Genomic DNA, 16,387 nt, shown 5'->3' with positions numbered 1-16,387 from the left:
ATCACGGACTGCGCTTCACCGTAGCGGCTGCCGCGAGAAGTGGGAAGTGAGCCCCAGCTGCCCCCCGGCAGCCGCGGCCTCACAAGAGTCAACGGCTCCCGGAGGGGCGGGGCCTGGCCTCCAGTTATTTCTCCTGCGGGTGTCCGCCGCTCGCCTGGTCCGGCTGCCTCGCAAGGCTTCTTGGGAGTTGAAGTTCTCCGTTCTTCCTTCCCCAAGGCCGAACCGCAACTCGAGGACTACGTTTCCCATAGTAGCCTCGCGGGCTTCTTGAGTTCCCGGAAGGCGGCTCTGCCCTCCGGTATCAAGGCGGCTAGTTCAAGTTGCCATAGCGGCGAGGTGAGGAGGCTGGGAAGCGTGTGTGGGGAAGGGGCTGGCAGCTCCCCGAGGAGGTGGGGCTCAGGCGGCGGCGCGGTGAGGGCTGGGGGCTGCGCCTTGCGCTGCTAGTGGCGCGTGGGGAGGAGCTGTCCTGCGCGGCGCGGTGACGGCGGCGGGTGGCTCCTGAGGGTGGCTCCTGAGGGGCCAATGCGGGGCCTCGGGAGCAGGCGGGCGGCCCGCGGGATTGCAGCGGCGGCGGTGCGTGCGCGGGGTGAGGAGCGAAGGCGGCCGGGGTTCCTCAGGGGTTGGATCGTGTGTCGGTAAAGCTAGGTTACGTGAGTGTGTTTGGTGCGAACGGTATGAAAGAATCGTTTGCTGTGCCGCGGTGTTGAAGAGCTCAGGGGATACGGTGTCACGTGTTGATGTAGTTCTGGTGCCTGGATGCACGGTGCTGGAGTGTCTCCTTGTGGCATCGGGTGCCTGAAATTTTTAGGCACAAACAGAAGCACTACGGGTCTGGAACCGTTCTCAGTCCTTATGTGGTTCACCCTTAGGCTTCACTCACGGCTTTACGCTCAGTTACCTAGTGATGGATTAGCGTATGTGTGGATAAACAAATAGGAGCGCTTGGGAAGCCGTCAGGCTGTGTGTACTTAACTCATCTGCTTGAGGCTGCGCGTCGTGCTGCTGTGCCCTGCGGGTCTCTGCAGGAACGTCCCCGCGGAATGGGCGCACTGTGTGTTAGCAGGGACGGCACCTGGGAGACCTGGTGTGTTTCTCACTGCAAGAAACGTTACGGCCTGTCTAGGTAAACTAACTGTACTTTAGAAGATCAAAATAAAATGCAAAACTGATCACAGATGTTTCTTACTGTCAAGTAGGTTATATGGTTGTGGGCTGCAATCAGAGAAGGTTTTTGAAAGAAGTGATGATACTCTTTTCTGGTTTAAATTAATACAGCAAATGTCTACACGGAATATTTGTACAGATCTCTACTCTGTATGATTTTGGTGTGGTTTATATATTTTTTTTTAAACCTAAAATTAAAATTTTTAGGTTTAAAAAAAAAAAAAACCCACACCAAAATTACTTCTGTAATTCCTTTAAAAATGAGGATGTTGCTTTATATGAAACAATCCTTCTGCAGCTTAAAAGTGCCTGCAGTTTATCTATGGTTACTTATACTAAGGAGGAGTGCTACGTAACTGTAAATGGGAACTTTTCTTGAAGTCTGTGTAGTGTTTCCTTTTAGGTTTCTGTCACTTCCCTTTCTTCAGTACTTTAGTCACTTTGTATCCTAACGTGCTAATTCTGGTCAGCTGAAAACAGCACCATCGGTTGTATTACTGTAAATCTTCTTTTCCCTTTTGTTTTCTTCAGTGGTATAACTGTTCTGATTTTGGCTCTTAGGATTGAGGCACTTCTCAGAATTATAGTTTCAGTACATCAGTCAGTTATTCCTTTTCATTGTATTTTATCAGCACCTTTCTTCTGCCATGAGTTCCCATATTCATCTAACTAGAGGTGCGTGTAGAACTGTGTGCAGAGACCTAGTTCCTTTGAATTTGGGAAAACTTAAAGATTTTGTTCCTGTCAGCTGAGATTCAATAACCAACCTTTCACTAATGTGAAACTTATGATGTTGTAAAATATGTTATTTTGGGATTGTTTGGTTTAGAAAGAAATGTGACATCATGGAAGACAGAGTTAAGCCTAATCTTTCTCTTGGAGCTGTTGAGCTCGCAGACAAGCTGTATGACTTGCATGAAGTAAGGTTAGTTTTCTTGAACTCTGAATATACTTCTTGTGCAATATTCTACATACAGAGCAAGTGTAACATGCTTTTCTGCATATTTAAGGAGCAAAATAATTTGTTTCCTGTGAACTGTACTTCTGAAGAATCTAATTTTGTTGAAACAACATTTGGTATGACTTTGTAGTTGAGATAAAATGTTGCAGGTACTGATATCAGCCATTTGCTATGATTATTAAAAATGAATGTGCTTCAAATGTAAGAATGATAGGTGAAAATATAGTGGTACAAAGGCCTTTGGACAAATAGAGAGTAAATTCCCTTGGATTAATGACTCAGGGCTGGGTTTCTGATCTCTCATAGGGCTGGTCTTGTGCTTTATTCTTAGTATGGCCATTAATAGCATCTCTCTATTGCTTGGGGTTTTAAAAATCTTTTCACCAAGTGATTGAAGCTGAAAATGTTTGTTGATTTGAGGAAAATGGTTGTTGAATCCACTGTTTACTGCGTTTTGAGTGATTGTGTGTAGTGGGCAAAAACAAAAAGCAAAAAAAAAAAAAAAAAAGCCCAGAAAGTGCAATTAGAGAGGAATTAAAAACTGCTCCAAAACAAGTGATAAGACTTTTTTTTTTTTTTTTTTTTTTTTGAGAAAAGTTTCTTTTTATGATTATCAATGATGCAGATAGTTTGTGTGCTAGAATACAGATTGTGCTGATGTCTGTGTGAGTTTCCAGTAAAGATTGATGGGGAAAATACTGCTTAATATAGTGATTAGCAAGACCTTATGGTAAAAATTAAAATTATTCCACATCGTTATTACTATCTATGCTTTATTTCTTTTCTTATTCTCTCTTTTTAAATATCCAGTATTCCCTTTTTTCCCCAGTACTCAGTATTCATGCTTGTTTAGCCTCATTTAGACTTCATTTCATCTGACTAGAGTGAGACATACTGGAATAGTGATTGCTGATACTGGCAGCTGGAGTGTGCTTTAGTGAGATAAGGGGAGCAAAGATGAGATAAATTGCTCACTTCAGAAAACAGCTGTGGGAAATATTGGTGTACTTAAGCAGGAACTGATTATATTGATTTATTCTCCTTTCATATTTGAAAAGTTTCTATCCAAGTCTAGCACACACATTTATGTCTTTTTAATAAGACTCTGGAAAAACATCAATTGGCATGTGTATAATATAGAGTGTAAGAATTAAATCTCATCCATGGTTTCTTTGGGAAACTTCTGTTTTAGTGGCTAGAAGAATAATATCTTTACTTTTCTTGTATCTGCTACAGGACCAAAAGGAATTCAAAAATTTGTCACTTTTTTCCTTTTCCCCCAAAATACTTAGATTCAGACTATTTCTCCACAAAGATAGTTGACATAAATCTCAATGGTAGTAACTCCATAAACTCTAGGCAGACTGATGCATTGTGTGATAATTTGAGGGGAAAAAAAGCTCTATCTTAACCTAGTTTTACAGCGTTTCAATTTTAATGTTACTACTTGATTTTACTACAGCCGTCATTACTGATCCCAGCTTCTAACAATTTCTTCCAATTTTCTCTCCATTACTCTGCCTTTCTTAATCCCCATTCTTTCCTCACAAGCCTTGTATTTTCTACCTCAAATTATTTTTGACTTTGATTCAAGCAGATTTCTTTAACCTCAGTACAGCAATAGGGTTATGTTGAATGCAGGGTGGGTAAAAGTAGTAGTATTTCACTGTTTTTGAAAGTAGCTTTTTTTCCCCCCATCTTTTTCTTTCTAGAACATTACATTGTCAGTGCATATTGAACTTTGATTAATGTCTGCCAAATATTTTTTATTTTTCTCTTATTCTTCTGCCAGCGTCTATAAGCTTCTGCAAATGCAATAAACATTCCATTCTATTATCAGGTCATTTAAAGAAAATATGTAGTAGATTTACTGTAGGTTCTCACTTTATTTCTCTGTGTGGCACAACTTCTCTTTGAGTTCTGATGTTCAACTTATTTTTTTTTTTTTTTAAAGCTTAATTTGGTTCATGTTTCTTTAGCTTAATTTTGTATATGTATTGAGTGTTTAATGCTTTGTTTGTTCAAAAGTAACCTCTACTGCCTTTTTCTTCTTTAACAAACTGTAGTTACCCATTATTGGCTAAATTGATTTGATATCAACTCACACATTGCTTTTCTAGTAAAATAGTTTTTCTCAAAAAAAGAAACTTAAAATAGCCTATTTTATTTTTTTTCCACATATTAAAATTAAGCCGATTAGTGTGTCATTTTTGGCCCTGATTTTCTTTCCTGTCTATTCTTTTAAAGACTCTGCATTTGCCTTCTATCATAATGTCTCGAATTCTTCTTGAGTCATTAAAGACACCGCTTCTTAATCTTACTTCACACAATCAGTGGTATTAGTTGAGCAAAGTCAACCTAAATATAGCTTAGAAATGAGGGTGAGGCAAAGGGAGAATGATTCTGATAGGGTAGTTTGGATGGAAAAGATTGCAGTGCCTAGTTGTCTGGTCATATGAGGGCTTCATCAGTTGTTTTGCTCTCCTGATGTATATTTTACAGAGATGATTTGTTTTCAGCTATGATCTTTGCTTGTGTACTGAACACCTACTAGTGTAGAGAATAGGTCTGTTGGTTTAATTCTGTCCAAAAGAGGTCTCCTTGCATGTTGGCCTCTACTTCATGATGTGAACAAGCATAATAACTGAGGAACAGTTGATAGATGCGCCTCTAAGATACATCCTGCTAATGTAGTGGTTTGAATAGTCTATGAAGTTGCTTTGGAAATGTTGTATGGCTTGGATTTGTTCAGTTACAATAACGATTTAATGTTCGTTTTCTGATCTTTCAACCTAGGTTTCAAGATACTGATGGCAGATTCATCCAGTGATTCAGACAACTTTTTTAGGGCTCCAATAGGAAGATGGCCACCTTTGAGGAAGGCATCTCACAACAGAGCTTGGAACTATAGTGCTGAAGAAGTTACAGAGAAGATTCATACGTTAGCAAGCACTTTACAGGTTGCTTACGAGATACTGTTTTAAAGTATACAAACAGCTTGTGAAGAAAAGTCAAATTTTCACTTCTGAAGTTGTGCAGTGTATTGTAGTGATAGAAGACATTGCTTTCTGTGTAAGCCAAAATATTTTATGTAACTGATTGTATTGCCTCAGGGGTGAAATTAGGTGGCTTGATGCTATATGGAGTAACAACTGTATGAAAGCGTAGTAGAATATTGTTAGAAACAACAATGTGTTTAGTAAAACTATTAATAAAATTAATGAACTGAATAATGCCAAAAATCTTTTCACATCATTACAAGTTATGTTGAATTTTATAGTGGAAACTTCCAGCCTCATCTTTTACAGTACACCTGTACAGTACGCCTTTTCTAGTTCTAAATAAAAAAATAGATAGGCAGTCCAATCTATTTCTCCCAATAGAGGAATAGTAACTCCAATAATTCGTAGATGTGGAACAGCACAGTGAGAAGCAGTACTTGTAAACTTAGAATGGATCTGTATCTGAGCAAGGAAAAGTTTTCGTCTAATTCCTGCTTCTTCAGTGGAGGCAGGAGAGCAGGTGTATGAATCTATTTGCATGTAGGAGGAGATGTTTAACTGTCTTGATGTCATTTATCACTTGAAGCTATTCATATTCATCAGTATGGAAGAAATAACCTTGTGGTGAGAATCCCCGTTCTAAGCTAACAGTTCTAAGAACTTGGAAGAAGCAGACTTGTGCATTATTGCTTGTGCTTAATTATTGTTTGACCTACAATAAATAAATATGTATATACATATATAAGTATTTAATATGTGAGGAGAGAAAATCTGTAATGAATTTCAATACTGAGTTTAAACTTCAGAACTTCTTGGCTGAAAAGTGATCATCAAGGTAGAAGGTTTAGTTAATAAGAATATGACTGTTTTTTTTAAACACTGTCTTTGGAGGTTTTTGTTCCAATCTAACCTCCTTCTGGCTGCTCTTCTGAGAATCTGATTTTAAGCTAATGGTTTCTCGCAGACCTACCACCCGATCCTCCCATTTTTCACTTGGTTACAGTATTTGTTGTGTAGAAAAATTGTGCTGAAGTGAAGGGTAGGACTGCAGCAGTCCAGCTGAAGACATCTTAAGCTGCCATGAAACTGTTATATAAACTAAATGATGGGATTCTGGTCAAGTCACCCCACAGTAAAGAATGCAGTATGTATGTCTTGACACAGTCATCTTCAAGTTGGCATTCCTTCCCATTATTGTATAATTTTATGTAAGCTGTGATAAATGCTGTCCATGCCATAGATAAATGATAAATAAATTGAGGGCTGCGTAATCTTGCCATAAACTTCAAGAAAGTATATTTATATTGACAGTTTTGCCTTTTAAATAGGGTGCTGATTTCCTGCCATAAAGAAAATATTATCTAAGAGCCTTAGTAGCAATTTCTTTAATTTCTTCATGGAAGTTTTAAAGTGTGGCTTTATCTGCTGTATCTCTACTTTCCCTTGTCTGCTTGGTGAACTTCCTTACTTTAGATAAATATGCTGATCTTCAGGAATTTATTTATCTATTTTGCCAGCAAAATACATGTAAGTTACTTTAAGATCTCTGTATAAAAATATTTTTTCTGGTGAGTGGCTGAAAATTTACGCTGTTTTAGTCTGAATTAAGTCCTTACTGGTGTGTTGTTTTAAAAAACAAACAAACAACCCACCACATCGTATTTTATTCATTTAGCTCCTCTGTACTTCTTCAGGTTCTGGCTTCTTGAATAGGGTTTTGGAATTTTTGAATGCTTAGGCCCTTTAAAAACAACAACAACAAAAAATGAAACAATTTGTTTCATTAATTTATTCATAAGTCAGGAATAGTAAAGACAACAGTGATGTTAGATTTTTGGAGATTTCTATTTGATTTTTCTTCCTCAAACATTTTTCTTTTTTTTAAGGATACCAACAGAAACCTGAGACATGTTGACCATTTGCTGGGGCAATACAGAGAATACAACAAGGAACAAACAGAAGCAATAGCAACTGTGAGCAACTTTCAGTTTATCTTTTCTTAAATCTTTTCTTTTTCTAGCAGCATTCACAGTCGAAAACTTGGTGGCAATGGGTAGAATGTATCAAGAGTTAAGTAGATGATGTTAACTTTTCATAGTTACTTGAGCAGCCTAAGCCAAACTTTAGTTTTCTGTTATACAATGAAACTCTAACCGTTTTTGAAACATTATTACTTTTCTGGTTTATAGATTCCAAGTAGATGTACTATGATAGTCTGGGAAGCACAATGTGCAAATAGAACACGTGTCTTTTGTTTCAGTAGTTTTTTCTATGGTTCTGCAATAGCTTCTGAACCTACCAACCAGTTTTCTCTAAATTTCAGGTGAACAGAAGTTCTCTTACACACCAGGGTTCTGTGAGTTTGAAAGCAGATGTCTGAACAGAGATTGTAAAATAAATTAATGCCTGTAGAACAAGAGCGGTTTATAACTTTGTTTCAAACAAATTGCAACTGGTGCTTCCTTGAAACTTAGAATACAAGGCAGTATTATTTCATACATGGAGGCGGAGGGAATTGGAGAATAAATCCTAAATCTATAGGAAAGAAAGAAAGAAGGCCTTTCTAGCAGTTTGTTTCTTGGTCAGCAGAGATGAGACTTTCATGGACTTTCTTATTTGAACTCTGCATCTTTGTAATCTTTTTGTAGTCGCTGAATTTCTGGTGGTGACTGAACCCATTTAACATGGTTTTTAATAAATGCTGATTCTAAATGTAGTTCATTATTCTGAAATGTTTTCTGTTAGCAGACATCAAGGTGAAACATTACTCAAACATTTTTAGTTTTATAACTCATTCTTTTCTGTTATGTTAGGTGGCTTTTGATTATGACTCAAATTGAAGAGAAATCTAGGGACTAACCATCTACCTATGTTTGAAGTAGTAAAGAAAATACCATCTGATTAGTGCTTAAAAAAAAAAAAAAGCTTCCCATTTTCTGCTCCCTTTTTGAAACAGAGTTTTTTGCTGTAGTACGTATGTGGAAATGTAGCTGGGATCAGGAAGTATTGCATCTCTTTCTTCTACTATAGCTGTTTAAGAAAAAACCTTAGTGAATTTCTCATTTAAATGGTGATGAGATAGATACGGGAGTATCAACGAATGGAGTTTTTATTAGTGATTATAAAGGCTATTTTGTTCAAACACATCCCTTTTAGTATCTCTTTTCAACTAGCCTCTCTTTATTCTGTTAATAACTTTTTTTAAAGTAACACAAGCACCTTGAAATGTGTTTATATATGTATATAACAACTAATTTTTTTAACCAGAGTGTTAATTCTCGACAGTATCAGTATTTCTTTATTTTTACTTTTTTGTATCTCATTTCATATTGAGGGAATGAAAATTAGTGCTGACAGGGTAAAGCATGCAAATTAAGCACTTGTAGCTTGATTCAGAGTTTATGTTCCCTTGTTAGAGATCCAAGATTAGTCAGTTTCAGGGTCAGGTTAGATTTGAAGACTGAGTTGTTGCTGTTCTTGTTTTGATTGTCTGGCGTCTTCGTACGATGTTTTGTTTTTGTTTTTTTAATTACTGAGTGCAGAGGTGATCTTTTTTTTTTTTTTTAATGTACTTGCATTGTCTTAATTTTTTCTTCAAGTAACTTCTCTTTTTAAGGAAACTTTAGGAGATCCTATCTCTGGCTTCAGCTTTTCTTAGTGATTGAGTTCTGATAAAATAATATAATGAAAACACTTTAGAAAGAACCTAAGCAAACTTGAAGATCAGTGAAGATTTAAAATAGTGTTTTTAGCTTTAGAAAAAAAGCGCCACTCAGAAGGAGATCCAACTCTCTTAATTACTGCAGATTAAAGTAGTAATTTAAGTACTTTTCATATATTTCTCTTAGGGGAGGAGAGATAATCCTCTAGAAATACAGGTTTTTTTGGATTTTCAAATAAAGGTGTAATAAAAGTGAGAGGCTTAAAACCAGAGTTGGCTTATAGTAGCCATACTTGTTTTTTTTCTTTTCAGTAATCCTGTACAATACATCTGTATTTTAAGAAACTTAATATCTGAAACTGCCAATGTTGAAAGCTTGTTTTACTACAACTAGGAGAATATTATGTGTACGAGAGATAACCAAGAAAAATGCTAGTAATTCATGGTGAAACTTGGCTTAAAAAGAGCATTTATTATCTTAATGACTGAAGATTACTTGCATGCTATTGTATATGTCTTTGTTTATATTTCAGTAAACTGATTTCTTTGCAGTTAAAAGAAACTTTGGAACAGTCTATAGGTCAGTTAAAGAGTCAACGACTAACCCGAAATTCTGGAATGAGAAGTGCTTCTCTCTCAAGTTTATACCCTAGTGATTTGGATGGGGAAACTGTGTCAGGTAAAATACTTATGGCGCTTAAATGTACTTAAATATTATTATTGTATGAAAAGAGGAAATTAGCAATAGAACTGTATAAAGATACTGACATGAAGAGCGATCATTGATTTCTTCAAAAAAATTCAGTGTAGAAATTTGGGTGACCTGTATTAAGTTTAGCAGTTGTTTATTTAGTAAATGTCTATTTTTTTTTTTCTGGTATCTCAAGAAATCTAAATCAACTGTTGATAGTTTCCATGGAGAAAATTGCCTTATTTGCTGCATGAGTTGTATGTATATGTATGTTAAAGTTAGTCCAAAATGTTGTAGCTTTTGAAGATTACTTCGCAGCAAAAGAAAATGTGAATTTTAAATAGAAGACTATGGACATGTACATATTATACACAGTTATACTCTGTGGAAAAGGAAAAGATAAAATGATGAACTTTTCCATAGGTTATACTATTGCATGTCTCTTGGAAAAATTATTATTTTTAGGAAAATATGTATTTAGGAGGAATATTCATTTCAGGAACAGCATTAAATGCATTTTAGGAGAAACATTAAATTTTTTTTTTTTTTTCTAATGTAAGTTCTAAAGGTTCTAGTTTTAGTTTGAAGCTTTATTATATCCAGACAGAAGAGACGCCACTGCTCAGACAAATAAAATTTGAGGAAATAATTTACCTACCCCCTTACCCTTCCTGTGCATGTGTGTATATGTATAAATATGTCTAACAAAAATATTTCAACTGTAGAAGAATCCTGGGGAGAGCTAAACAAGTATGCCTTTTGAATTTTACATAACTTCAGTAATCTACCTGTAATGTGATCCATACTCGCAAGATGAAGCACAAGTTTTTCCCAAAGCAAAATTAAACATTTTCTGTTTGAAAAAAAAAAAAGTCTTTTCTTTTTTTTTCTCATCTTTTATCACTTAAAGGGATCCACCACTTCGTGCCTACTTCTCCTCTCAGGGATTATGGAGACTCACAGGGCAATAGACATCGAAGGTCTAGATCTGCAAGTGTTCGATTTGTCAACAAGACTGATAATTTGAATCAGGTACTAATGAGAGTTCTTTTCCCGAGCAGACTGTATGCAGCTATCAAGGTTTTCGATTTTACATCAAATAAAGTTATTTTGATGGTGAAGCTAAGGAGGCTAAGTTTCAGCAATGAAATATTCTGTCAGTGTTCTGTGCAATTTTTAATTAGACGGTAATCTTGTAACAGTCAATGTAATAAGATTCATAGATTTAAAAGAAAGTGAATAGTGTGATGTCAAAAGTAACGAAAATTTCTGTAGATTCTAGTTTCTGAAAACATCACAGTATTTTGCTTGGTCACTTGCAGTTTTATATGCTGTCTTTCTTTAGCAGTACATATAGCTGGGCAGAACTTTTTCTCATTTGTACTAGCATGTATGAACAGGAAATTTTGTCCTGACTTTAACCATTCAGATCTTTCCATTTGCCTTGCATTAAGTTTAAAAGATGATGCAATGTCGGGTAATTAAAATGAAAGCATAGAAAAAAACATGGTTGGGAGCTTTGTTTAGCAAATAATGGACTGAAAATCAAATGTAAATGAGAAAGTGTTGTGAAAGGTTATAGAAACAGAAGCACAATGGCTTCATCTAGGCTGATCTGCAGTTCATATAAAGTTGTTTCAGACATTATTTTTATCTGCTGCTTTCTATTTAATATTTTCTTTTTAAAAGTTTGTATAGGTGTACTTTTGAAATATTATAGATTAAAGCCTTCTTAAGCCTTGGCTTACTTTATGTACTTTAATTTACAGCTGCATTCTTTCCACCAGTCTCTTCGCGATATTAGTAGCGAACAAGTTCGTCTTGGAGATGACATCAGTCGGGAGCTTTCAAGAAGAGATAGGTATAGACCATATAACTTGCATGTGAAGAACAATGGAGAAAATAGTTTATATGCTTCTAAATAATAAATTACTCATCTGTACGCTGTACTAGTACATCTGTACAACTAGTACTATGAATGGCTTGTTACATATCCTCTTGTGCAGTATTTCTAAGTGTAAATAGCAAGTACAAGTTCTGATTTGCATAAAATATGTAGCTTCTTTCCCTTTTTTTATATGTAGACAGACAGAAAAGGGTTTGGGAGTTTCTGTTAATAAAACATTCCTTTTATGTTCTTGATACTGGAGTTTCATGAGGACAAGTTCTCATTCAGGCGATAATGATTTGGTTATTTCAGTACATGCTGTCTCAACATATGATGCTTTTTCTAATAACAATAACAGGAATTAGTACTCTTCTCAGTAAGAACTAGTCCTGTTCAAAAGGATTGTGTTGACGTGTTCATAATTTGTACTTGTTGACCTGATGTCTGGTATTTCAAACTAGATAGAATCATTATTAGGTGCTCTGTTATCTTCACTAGAGAAATGGAAATTCTTTCTATTACAAATTTTCCACTTGAGGCTGGTCTCCAATTATGCTAGGAATTTAGAAGCTGTAGAATGAATTCAAGTAGCCTAAAAATCCACAAGAGTATTGCTGCTTAAAATTAACCCAGTTGATCTTTAGCTTTTGCACTGCAGAGTATTAAGGCTTACCTGTATTTTTCTGTGAAGGGCTGATGCAGAAATGAGAGAGGCTCTAGCGGCGTTGTCTGAAAAGCTCTCGGAGTCCCAAAAACAAGAAACGGTGAGTGTGCCTACCAAGAAAAGATCATGTATATTTAATATTCTAAGCAAGATATGGGCTACTGTTTGCTCTGGTACTCAGCAACGTGTATTAGTATGTATATCTGAACAGGATCCTTTCCAGGCCAGACAAGATTGTTGTAATATTATCTTTCCTTAATAAAATCAGCGGAACAAGTGCTTTTATCTTGGCTATTTGTGTAAAGTCCAAGTGAATGTTTTACAGGTGGGTGTGCAGTGAATTTGTTTAAAAATTTGGTTTTGGCATAAGCTGCTGTTTGAACATTCTTTTGAACATTTCTATAAGTGCAATAGATACCTTTTGAGAGATAGAAATTAGATTTTTCCATGTTAAAGAAGCTTCTATTACAACCATGAAATCTGAGGTTTCCTTTTCCTCTTCCTTCCCCTCTCCCTATCCTTTTCAATCCTTATGATCTGTGCAGTCTTCTGAAATGAATGAGTCTCTTGAGAGTATGATCTTGGCATTGTGGCAAATGTAGCAAAGGAGACAGTGCAGCTGTGATTCTCTTGCCTCTTGTATCTGCTGGAAGGAGACTAATTCTAATCTTTTGAGTTGGAAGTCAAATCAGAGTATTGCTGCAGGCACGAGAGAAGATGAGAACACCACTAGTTAGGAAAAGGTAGTTCCAGACTCAGACTTGAGTCTATGTTTTTTTGTGCATGCTAATTCGATATCAGAAGCAATACTGACTTTTCGGAGCAAGCGTTGTGTTGAGTGTACTTACTCTAGATGGCTGGTCTTGCTCTAAAATTGCATGAGTTAGTAGTAAATGATCTGGCAAGGTCTTTAGTTATGCATTTGTCATTGATACCAGTATTGTAGTCAAGAGCAACTTCTTGGCATCAACAGGCTTAATGATTGTACTTGTGCAGATGAAATAGGGCAGAGATTCAAGAGACTATAATCTATCAATACCACTTAATATGATGGAATTAATCAGCAGAGGAAGACTTGCCTCTTCAGCCTTCTTAGAGGAATTTAGCAGGGTGTCCTTGTTAGAATGTGAGCTCTGTTTATCTGGTAGGGAATTCTTAGATGCTCGCAAGACTGTTTTTGCTGTGGTCTGCTTCTCAGTATACTATTTTTCCCCTCTCTAATGTCACAGGAAATTAACAAGCTCTAAAGTTTTAAGCAGGACTATTCACAAGACAATGGCTGCTGCAGCTGACCAGGGTACAGCTGTTCTGTGCCTTTGAATGAGAGGAACTAACCTTCCTCTTCAATCTTCTGGAATTCTGGCAGCCACTGTCTTTTCATTTTTGAAAGAAATAAATTGTATTTTGTTTGTGACCTACTATAGCAAGTTTTCAAAACTAGAAATCGGGTGTCACAGATTTTATTTGAATGAAGCAAAAAGTGAGAGATGTACAGTATAACAAGGACGCTCTCCTTAGTTTTTTTTACTTATAAGGGGAATAGAAAAAGAAGAGTAATTCTTTTCAAGGATGATAGTTTCTCTCCCAAATAAAGCTTTGGAAGCTGAAACGTTTAATGATGCACTTCTAATGAAAACAATAATGCTGCAGTTGGCTGCAGAGACATCATTTTCTAGGACAGGCATTGTCACCCTGGTTTTAAATGGGACGTTCTTTACTTTGTGCTTGATAGGCAATGGTAGGGGGGACTTCTTAGTAGTCAAATCCACTTTTAGAGATGTTTGCTGCTAAATGAAAGCCTAACACAGAAGCGGAGCACTTAACACAGAGGCGGAGCACTTAGCATCATGAGTATTGTTCAGTTAGTCTCTAGTGCTGAAAAGGTATCTTTAAATCATGTTCTTATATAGGGCAAATATGATAATTTAGTTTAGCATTTCATGTTATTATGTAGAAGCTCCATGTTCCTTGTACTGTTCTTCAGTGAATCACTTGTCTACTTTAAGGCTTGTGATCTAGAAGACAAGATACATACTGTTATGGTAGGAATGTTGTCTTGAATTAGGGTCATCTGGGATAAAAAAAAGATAATTGAGTTTTAGTCTCTTCTTCGTGTGCTGCTTACTGCTTGCTTGCTTATGGCTGTAATCTTTCTTCTGTTTTTATTCCTATTATTGCATGTCATGCGTTCTGTGATAAACTGAGGAAGATCAAAAAGGCTACAAAATCAGGAAACACAATTCTTATGTGTACACCAGTGTAGATTGGGTAACTGTCATTGTGGAGGAACTGCATTTTTGGTACTAATACGTACTTTGTGTGGTGAATAAACAAAAACTGTGCCAGAAGAGAGGACATTTGTTATAAATCAAGTCCCATGCATGGCTTTTAATATGTGAAGTGCTCAAATAGGCAATGAATGAAGTAAAAGACTTCTAGACAGCGTGGGTTGATGATTGGACTATAGTGAAAAATGACGATTTGTAACTGAGAATTTGCTCTATCAAATAGTGTTATTGTGGCGTTTCTATTTCTTGTCATTTCCATGGCAGTAAATAAGAGGCATTACTTTTAGAGCAACCTATCTAGTTGGAATAGCTTGTGATAGTGCAAATTTTATATTTATGGAATAACATCATGTGCAGAAAAAAGCTCCAGTATATGGAGGAAATGAGTTGGACAAATATCCAAAAGTAGTGTATGCAAATTATCTTAAAAAAAAAAAAAAACAAAAACACAAGCAAGCAAAATATAGGAAATGCAGGAGCATACTTGAAGTGAGAAGCTCCCAGTTTGCTTAAGGCAGAAAGTAAAAAATAAAATATTTTGAAACAACCTCATGCAGATCAGCTGAGATACTTAACTGTCTGAAGTGATTGTAAAGTTGCTGCTGAAGTTTCTTCTTTGCCCTTACCTATTTATCAATCAATTTCTGGAAAAATAATCACTCTATTTTCTCAATTTTCAATATTTCCTCATTTGAATATTCCTAGAACAGTTTTTTAAGTTGTAACGGTTTAAGCTGTAACTGACACATTCCTTTTGTAAAGATATAAGGACTGTATTATTTTTTTATATTACTCATGAAGATCAGAGCATAAGCATGTCATTAATTGTTACTTTTGCTACATAACGGTGTTCTTAAAATTTTCTAGCCATATACATGCATATGCTAGCAGAAGCATGCTTAGTGAGAATTTGTTCACTCCATATATATGAAACTTGTAGTTGAATGGTGTTTTAAATCTTTTTTTATTTGAATATCATTTGGTAATTGAACTGCTTTCTAGTGACTCTTAAAAACCGTTAGTTTTGAAGTAGGGAGGAAACATAATTATTTTCCTAACTAATCTTCAGCTTAAATGATATAAATTTAATTTGCTGCCCACAAGAGGGTGCTGTCTGCTAGCAGCTTGAAAAGCAAAAATAAGGATTGCCGCTTGATGTTGAATTACAGATTGCTTTAACAAATGACAGACTTTTATTTATATTCCTCTGTATATGAATTGATAAAATATTGGGAAAAAATTCTTAAAGTTATGTAAATATTTTGTGCTATCACACAATTATTCTTCTGTACTTGTTTCTTGTTTACCGCTTGTCACTCATGGGTTTCTGAAAATGAAGCAATTTTTTTGGTTTGCTTTACATAAAGGGGATTGAAGGAATTGACTCTCTAGAGATTAGGCCTGTGGCAGCTGAGAAGCTAAAATTTATGTATTGTGGCTACCAAGCTTTGGTACTGACTTATTTAATGCTTTATTAGAACTACCACTTTGCAAAAAAGTAATGTAAATGAACGAGGAGGGTATTTCTAGCAAGACAGCAATCTTGAGTACTCAGTGCTGTAACTCTGGTTATTTGCTATACTGTTCAAAATCTTGCTTGATAAAATAAGTTATTTCATTTTCCTTTCTTTCTGCCCCATACTTTCTTTACTATTTTCTCTATTGTTATCTCAGTATGTGGTTGAAATGCACCCTAATTTCCTGCAAGTTTTTTTTTCCTTTTGAAGGTATCAACACGTGTAGAGAGAAGACTTCAGGAGATAGAACAAGAAATGCGTGCTGAAAGACAGCTTATAGAAAGGCGCCAGGACCAACTGGGACAGATGTCTGTTCAATTACAAGAGGTATACAAATGAAAACTTCTCCATAGTCAAGATCAAATGAAAACTCCTGATACTCAGGATCAAATTGAGATCTTGCTGTCTTTATGACCCTGTGTCTGTCAAACTGGCAATCAAATACGCTGCATTCGCTTTTCAGTGCTTTTCAAACAGTTTAGGTCAGAGCAAATATCTGATGAAGTATAAAACATTGTTTAATAGACAAATAAAAATGTTAATACTTTTCT

The 16,387-nt window shown here is 36.0% G+C and overlaps 1 protein-coding gene across 1 annotated transcript in view; it reads left to right on the top strand.

Moving 5' to 3' along the window:
• Positions 1 to 283: 283 nt before the first annotated feature.
• The window catches only part of CEP128 (centrosomal protein 128), a 92,578-nt gene continuing 76,474 nt past the window's right edge, over positions 284 to 16,387 (top strand). Inside the window, exons 1-8 of the mRNA XM_042814980.1 lie at positions 284 to 336; positions 4,922 to 5,085; positions 7,014 to 7,100; positions 9,341 to 9,467; positions 10,390 to 10,511; positions 11,249 to 11,340; positions 12,059 to 12,131; positions 16,047 to 16,163. Of these exons, the coding sequence (XP_042670914.1) occupies positions 4,936 to 5,085; positions 7,014 to 7,100; positions 9,341 to 9,467; positions 10,390 to 10,511; positions 11,249 to 11,340; positions 12,059 to 12,131; positions 16,047 to 16,163 (768 nt within the window). The 5' untranslated portion in view covers positions 284 to 336; positions 4,922 to 4,935. The remainder of the gene's footprint in view (positions 337 to 4,921; positions 5,086 to 7,013; positions 7,101 to 9,340; positions 9,468 to 10,389; positions 10,512 to 11,248; positions 11,341 to 12,058; positions 12,132 to 16,046; positions 16,164 to 16,387) is intronic.

The sequence above is a fragment of the Centrocercus urophasianus genome, unplaced genomic scaffold (genome assembly GCF_019232065.1).
Source record: "Centrocercus urophasianus isolate 14NV4802_14NV808 unplaced genomic scaffold, USGS_Curo_1.0 seq_14, whole genome shotgun sequence".
Classification (NCBI taxonomy): Eukaryota; Metazoa; Chordata; class Aves; order Galliformes; family Phasianidae; genus Centrocercus; species Centrocercus urophasianus.
This window is presented reverse-complemented; position numbering and strand designations above follow the sequence as displayed.